This window comes from Mesitornis unicolor, unplaced genomic scaffold (genome assembly GCF_000695765.1).
Source record: "Mesitornis unicolor isolate BGI_N332 unplaced genomic scaffold, ASM69576v1 scaffold36686, whole genome shotgun sequence".
NCBI classification, from domain to species: domain Eukaryota; kingdom Metazoa; phylum Chordata; class Aves; order Mesitornithiformes; family Mesitornithidae; genus Mesitornis; species Mesitornis unicolor.
Window position 1 is genome coordinate 1 of NW_010190921.1, and position 7,523 is coordinate 7,523.

At 54.1% G+C, this 7,523-nt stretch overlaps 1 protein-coding gene across 1 annotated transcript in view; it reads left to right on the plus strand.

Annotated features, from left to right (window-relative positions):
• Positions 1–128: 128 nt before the first annotated feature.
• ANKRD11 (ankyrin repeat domain 11) overlaps positions 129–7,523 on the plus strand; it is a gene marked incomplete at its 5' end in the record, with an annotated part of 14,169 nt that continues 6,774 nt past the window's right edge. The window contains 5 exon segments of the mRNA XM_010186573.1: positions 129–299; positions 1,120–1,323; positions 2,749–2,891; positions 3,325–3,472; positions 4,216–7,523. Coding sequence (XP_010184875.1) covers positions 129–299; positions 1,120–1,323; positions 2,749–2,891; positions 3,325–3,472; positions 4,216–7,523 — 3,974 coding nt within the window.

Consider the following 7,523-nt stretch of genomic DNA (forward strand, 5'->3'; position numbering starts at 1 on the left):
CCCTCACTGCAGGGACACGTCCCTCACTGCATCCTTTTCCGTAAGATACAGAAACAGCATTGGAGAAGGGTCAGCGCTTTGCTCAGAAATGTGATTTTCAGTCCTTTTTGTGTCTCCTTGCACCGCAGAAAAGCAGGGTCCGGAGCGGAAGAGGATTAAAAAGGAGCCCGCCACCAGAAAGCCCGGTTTGCTCTTCGGGATGGGCCTTTCGGGGATCCGGGCGGGTTACCCGCTGTCCGAGCGCCAGCAAGTCGCTCTCCTCATGCAGATGACAGCAGAAGAGTCTGCAAACAGCCCAGGTGAGAGCCGCGGGGTGGGCGGCATGGATGGACGGGTGTGAATTTGCAGCCAAAGCCTCCCGAATCCCTGGGCTTCTTGGTGCCCGTCCCTGGGGTCACCAGGCTTTACGGGGGGCTCCTGGCTGGCCACGGTGCAGGGTGCTGTGGGGATAGCGCTGTGAATGAAGTGAAATCCCATCCTCTGCGGGTTTTTAAACGCCTTTTTCTCGTGGAGAGGGGTGAGCAGCGCGACTGAAACTTGAGATGCGGAGCAGCTGGAATGCGTTTACCACGGGGTTTGTGTTTTAGCCATTTGTAGCTGTTGCATCCATGACCCCCTGGGTTTTTTTAGAGGCTTTCTGCTATCTCTACACACACATCTGCGTCCTGCACACAAATATTGCAGCTTTTAGCTGTGTATTACACCATAACGCCAGTCTGGCTGTTTATATTGCTGATATTTGGGGGAAAAAAAGGGCAAAAAAAGCTGTGTAGCATTCAGACGCTCCCCCAGGAGATGCGCAGTCCCCTCCCAAGGCTGTTCGACCTCACATGTGCTTGAGAAAATGCCGCTTCCCTCAGGAAATAGGGTCAGGAGCTGCATTGCCCGCCCCTAAATCACGGCTCTCCCACAGCCCTCGCAAGGCTGCAGTTCCCTCCAGTGGGCTCTGGCAGCCTGCAGTTCATATCTGCATTACACACAGCTTTCCTCTGCCTTTGCATCCGCTTCGGAGGTTCAGTTGCCTCTTGCTGAGTGGTTTATTTTCGGGAGGTGAAACGCGTTACAAGAGCTCCCTCTAAGGGCATCGCGGGCGCTGACTCTGGTTCCCTCCTCCCGCAGTCGACACAACACCAAAGCATCCCTCTCAGTCCACAGTTTGTCAGAAGGGAACTCCTAACTCTGCCTCCAAAACCAAAGATAAAGTAAATAAGAGAAACGAGCGAGGAGAGACTCGGCTGCACCGCGCTGCCATCCGAGGAGATGCCCGGCGCATCAAGGAGCTGATCATCGAGGGAGCGGACGTCAACGTGAAAGACTTCGCAGGTAACGTGGGTTTGGGTTCACCAAAAATAAGGGTTTGAGGCAGGAAAAGTCTTGCCGTCCTCTTAAAAAAAACCCCTAAAACTAAAAATTACTACAGATTTATCAAAGTAATAAAGGCCTGGAAGACACAGGTGGGGTTTGGCAGCTGAGTCCCCAGCCCATCGTTGAACACGCTCCTGTGCTGGGCTGGATCCATAGTGGTCCTGGGGCTACCGTGGCTCCTGCTCCAAAACTGTGACCCCTTGGTCCCTTTGCTTGTGCCCTCCCACACGGGTACTGCCTTGAGAGCCCAGAGGGGGATTTGCAAAGGGAGCTGGGCTGGTTTAGCTCTTTTTTCACTTAAAATATAAGAGATTGTATGCACGAAGGTACTGAAAAGAGTGGGTTTATCAAGTCATTGCTGAATGCCCAATGCCTGGGATTTAAGTGCTGAACATTGGGGTGCTGCTGATGGGGAGCAAAGGGCAAGGTCAGGCTCCCAGTTTCACCAACCAGGCACCCAAATTAGGGGAGACATCGACCATCCCGAGCTCAGGAGCAGCACCACCTCCTCCCCCAAGCTCCTGCTGCTGGAAATGGGGAGAGGACCCGGGTGCGGTGCCGATTTAGCACCATGCAGCCTTTTTTCGAGCACCTTTGCCATTCTCTTCGCACGATTTCGGAGCTATAAATAACTGAGCACGTTCCTCCTCCTGCGTGATTAACATCAGTGTGAGACCGCAGGATCGCTGTGATTAATTCTGGTCCCAGGTGCCCCTTTTGAGTGCCGCGAGCGAAGGGAACGGGATGAGCTCCCACGGCGCTATCAGCAAAATACCACAGGAGCCGCGCGCCTTTGCTGGGGAACTTCAAAACAGTTTCTTGCTTAAAAATAGGCTGTTTGAAGATGATAAAATGCTCCGTTCTGCGTTCTTGGGGGGTTTGCTTGTGAAGCGCAGCCGCTGTTCCTCTGCAGAGCAGCTGCTTGGTTGCTCCCCACGCCGGGGGCCGCTGGATTTGGAGGGTAAATGTTCGGGAGGTCTGCACGGGGGACGCTGCAGAGCGATGTCTGCTGGGCAGCGGCGTTTCCCTTGCAGAGGAGGAGGAAAGGGAAGGGATTTGAGGCCTGACTTCCGCACAGCATCAGCAATTCTCTTCATTTCCTACACAAAGCTTTGCTTTGCCACTTCCCGGGGCTGTGTCCGCTCTGGCAGATGATTTCTCTGCAGCATGTTGCGGGACCAGAGGGAAAATGGGATCTGTTCAGCTGCTGCCTGGTTGCTGTGCCATGGGCAGCTGGGCAGATGGGGCCACCTTGGCCAGCAGAGCCACAAGCCCCTTGCCACACGGATATTTGCAGTGCCTGTGGATGGAGGTTGCTTTCCACTGCCCCTAACTGTGTCCGTGATGGCGGTGGCCGTGTTGTGAGTGTCCCTGTGCTTGCAGGCTGGACGGCGTTGCACGAGGCGTGCAACCGGGGATACTACGACGTCGCGAAGCAGCTGCTCGCTGCGGGCGCCGAGGTCAACACGAAGGGGCTGGACGACGACACCCCGCTGCACGACGCGGCCAACAACGGCCACTTCAAGGTAAGGATTCACTGGGGCTTTAATGACTTCTTCCCCTTGTGCTTCCTGCAGCCAACTGTGTGCACACAGAGGTTCTGGTTGTTTTATTATCATTTGCTGCTCATAGCCTGAACGTCCCTGCCCGGTGCTGTTGGTGTTTGATTTGGTGTTCCCCTGTGCAGGGATAATTTGTTCTTCTTCTGGAGTTATAGGGAGGGAGCATGGCCTTGTGTGTCTCGTTCTTATCCCCTCTTTCCTGCCCAACTTGGTTCATGTTGCTGTTTTTCGACTCCTTTCTTATCTCTGTGGGCTGTTGTTGCCATAAGGCACGTCCCAAGGACAGCCTGCTTTCTCACTTGGAGACGTCTCCCTTTTAGTTACGTCTCAAAGCCGTACAAGAAGCCTGAAACCAAAACACGCCGAGCATCTTCACGTCTCCGTTTTCTGTTTTCAGGTGGTGAAACTGTTGCTGCATTATGGAGGGAATCCTCATCAAAGCAACAGGAAGGGCGAGACGCCTTTAAAAGTAGCAAATTCTCCCACCATGGTGAATCTGCTCCTGGGAAAGACCACGTACCCCTCTAGCGAAGAGAGCTCCACAGGTGAGGTTGACCTTGGTGTGAACATGGGAGTGATGTTTGTGGCCTGCAGCTGTCTGTTAATACAGAGTCGTTAAGAGGACAGTGAAGGTAGCCTCTTGTCAGCATATCCGCACGCTGCTGCCACGGTCAGGAGTCCATCTGTAGCTGTAACCCAAATTCAGACAACATAACTGCCAGCCTGTAGCTCCGGGAGCTCTAGCTGTTTGCCCTGGAAGCCTACGTTGCGATCACTTGCCTGGTGCAGTCGAGATGTAGGATTGGAAGCCGATTGCAGGTAAATGGACGTCTTCACCTTTACAACGTGGGTAGCGTTCCAGTGCGTGCGTGGAGAGGAGGAGGTGTGCGTGCACCTCCTGTGTTCCCATCCCTCCCCGCTCGGGGGGCGCAGCGCTCGGCCGTACGGTGCCGGCGTTTCGGGCTGTGCTCCCTGTGTCCCCACCGGTGCCAGCGCTGTGGCTGTGCCGCAGGTGTTAATGAGCGCTAATTGGAGCTCCAGGCTTACGGGGAGGCCTGGCCTACGCTGTTTGCAGCCAGAGCCCTGTTCAAACAGTTTTCTCTTGCTAAAAGCCTGGCCGTGGTTTGGAGGAGCACCCCGTGCAGGTCTGGATCTCCCAACCTGGCGTTTCGAGCTTTCGGCTGCAAACGTAGCAGAGGCAGAGGGGGGGCATGGGGCTGCAAACTGAGGATGCTCCCTCCCCAGATTCCCTCGCAGCCCCTGACACGTTGCTCTTCTCTCTCTGCAGAGACCTCAGAAGAGGAGGATGCCCCGTCCTTCGCCCCCTCCAGCTCCGTTGATGGCAATAACACGGACTCAGAGTTTGAGAAGGGTTTGAAGCACAAGCCCAAGGCCCAGGAGCCCCCCAAAACCATCACCCCCGTGAAGGACGAGTACGAATTCGACGAGGACGATGAGCAGGACCGGGTCCCGCCGGTCGATGACAAACATTTGCTGAAAAAGGATTACAGAAAAGAGACTAAAGCAAACAGTTTCATTTCCATACCCAAAATGGAAGTGAAAACGTATACTAAAAATAACACGATTACACCAAAGAAAGCTGCCCACCGCATCCTGTCGGACAGCTCGGACGAGGAGGAGACCAGCGTGGCCGTGGGGACGGGGGAGAAGTTGCGCCTCTCGACCCACTCGATACTGCCCAGCAGCAAGATCCGGGAGCCCGCCAGCACGAAGCCGCAGAAGGAGAAAAGCAAAGTAAAAAAGAAGCGGAAGAAGGAGACGAAAAGCAAAGAGGTTCGGTTCGGCAAAAAAAATGACAAGTTTTGTTCCTCTGAATCAGAGAGTGAAAACGTGGAGAGTGAGGAGGATGACAGAGACTCTCTTCAGAGCTCTAGCTGTGTAAAGGACTCCAGGCTAGTGCTGAAGGAATCCTCCTTGTTTAACTCTCTGTCTGCCTCATCCACCTCTTCTCACGGGAGTTTAGGGTCCCAGAAACACAACCCCGGGCTGGCCGAGCAGCACTCCAAGCACTGGAGAACGGACAATTGGAAAACCATCTCCTCGCCGGCCTGGTCGGACGTCAGCTCCCTGTCGGACTCCACCAGGACGCGGCTGACCAGCGAGTCGGATTACTCCTCCGAGGACTCCAGCTTGGAGTCGCTCAAACCCGTCAGGAAGAAACCGGAGCACAAAAAGAAAAGCGCCCCCCACAACAGCGTCGCCGAGAAAAAGAACTCGTTCCATGGCAACGTGGACGGAGCGATCCCGAAGCTGGACAAGGAGGGGAAGGTCATCAAAAAGCATAAAACGAAACACAAACACAAAAACAAGGAGAAGGGGCAGTGTCCCATCGGCCAAGACATTAAAATCATCAAAACGTTTTCCTTCGAGTTTGAGGACTCCAAACAAAAGCCTGAGAAAGGCTTGATAGTGGAGACGGAAAATCCGGTCGAGAACAAGTTGAAGGTGTTAAAACACGAGCGAGAGCACGGGAAGAAGGAGGAAAAGCTCCCCAAAGGGAAAGCGGAGGAGAAGGAGTGGCTGTTTAAAGACGAGACTGGGAAATCCTCGAAAGAGGAGAAATCGCTGAGGAAAGTCAAAGATGGCAAAGACATCGGCAAATCCTTCAGGGAAGGGCTGGGGAAATCCGAGAAAGAGAAACCGGCAAAGGAGAAGTCTCCCAAAGAGGAGAAGCCGAGGATACACAAGGAGGAGAGGAAGAAGAAGTCGAAGGACAAGCAGTCCAAGTCCGAGAAGAAGAACGAGCTGAAGGAGGAGAAGGTTTCCAAGCTGGAGAAAGAGAAATCCTTCAAGGAGGAGAAGGAGAAATGCAAAAAGGAGAAACTCTACAGGGACGAGTCTGGGTTTGATGAGTTTAATAACAAAACCCAGTTCCCCGAAAGCGAGGACACCAAGTTCAGCCTTTCGGACGATCAGCAGGAGAGGTGGTTTTCGGACTTGTCCTCCGATTCCTCCTTCGATTTCAAAGGGGAGGATAGCTGGGATTCGCCGGTGACGGATTTCAGGGAGATGAAGAACGACAGCGTGGCCAAACTCATCATCGAGCCGGTGAAAGAGGAAATCAAGGACAAGAAAAAGGAAAACAAAACGAAGGAGAAGAAGGAATACAGCGAGAAACGCGGCGACAAGGAGACTTTCTTAAAGAAGAAGGAGAGGGATTACGTGGACAAGAGCTCCGAGAAGAAAAAGGACCAAACGGACCGGCACAAAGGCACTCCCAGTTATTTGCCCGAGAAGGACAAGAAGAGGAAGGATTCTGCAGAAAACATCAAGGAGAGGAAAGAAAAAGATCCGGGCGAGAGCAGCAAGGACAGGAAAGATTCCTCCGAGGGCTCTAAAGAGCGAAAAGACGGCAAAACCAAGCAGGAGGAGCCCTACCGAGACGACTTTAAAGAGTACGGCTGTGAAACGTTCTTCAAGGATAAGTCCGACCCCGAATTCAGCGGGAAGGCTCTGGAGAGCTGGGAGAGGCACCATTCTGGGAAGGAGAAGGAGAAGAAAGATGGTCCTGATAAGGAAAAAAAAGAGAAGGGGAAGACGGAGAAATACAAGGAAAAATCCAAAGAAGGCGACAAGGAGAAAAGCGAAAAAGCCGCTGCGGAGAAAATGCTGAAGGAGAAAGAACTGGACAAGAGCTTCAAAGAGAAAAAGGAGACGAAGGAGAAGTACAAAGACCTGCACAGCAAAGACAAGGAGAGGAAGAGCTCGTTCGAGCAGGCGAAGGAGAAGAAGGAGAAAAACTTCTCTGTGGACCGAGAGGACTTCCCCGAGAAGAAGGACGAAAAGAAGGGCAAGGAGAAAAGCTGGTACAGCATCGCCGACATCTTCACGGATGAGAGCGAGGACGAGAGGGACGATTACGGCGTGGGTGCCTTCAAGGTGGGCGACGGCGGCGGCGGCGGCGAGGGGCATCGGCTGGACAGTCTGCAGGACAGGGAGGATGGCGCCGCCGCCGAAAAGGAGCCGTACCCCGACAAGCACCGCAAGTACTGCTCCGAGCGGCTGCACGGCGGGGACAAGCAGAAGGACAAGGACGCCAAGGAGAAGAAGAAGGAGAAGGGGACATCGGATGGGGGAAAGGAGAAGAAGGAGAAGAGCTCCTTTGAGAAACACAAGGAGAAGAAGGAGAAGGACAACGCCGAGAAGTACAAGGACAGGAAGGACAGGGTGTCCGTCGACTCCGCTCAGGAGAAGAAGAACAAGCAGAAGCTGCCGGAAAAGGTGGAGAAGAAGCACAGCGGGGACGACAAGGTGAAGAGCAAACACAAGGAGAAGCCGGAGAAAGAGCACTCCAAGGAGAAGAAGTCAGCGAAGGGAGGGGAGCCGGAGAAGAGCCTGCTGGAGAAGTTGGAGGAGGAGGCCCTGAACGACTACAGGGACGACTCCAACGACAAGATCAGCGAGATCTCCTCCGACAGCTTCACCGACCGGGGACAGGAGCCCGGCCTCAGCAGCCTCTTCGAGTCCTCGAACCTCTCCCTTGCTGATGCCACCGAGGAGAAGTTCAAGGACTCCCTGCCGTTGCCCTGCTTGCAGGACAAGCTGAAGGAGAAGGAGAGACACCGCCGTTCCTCG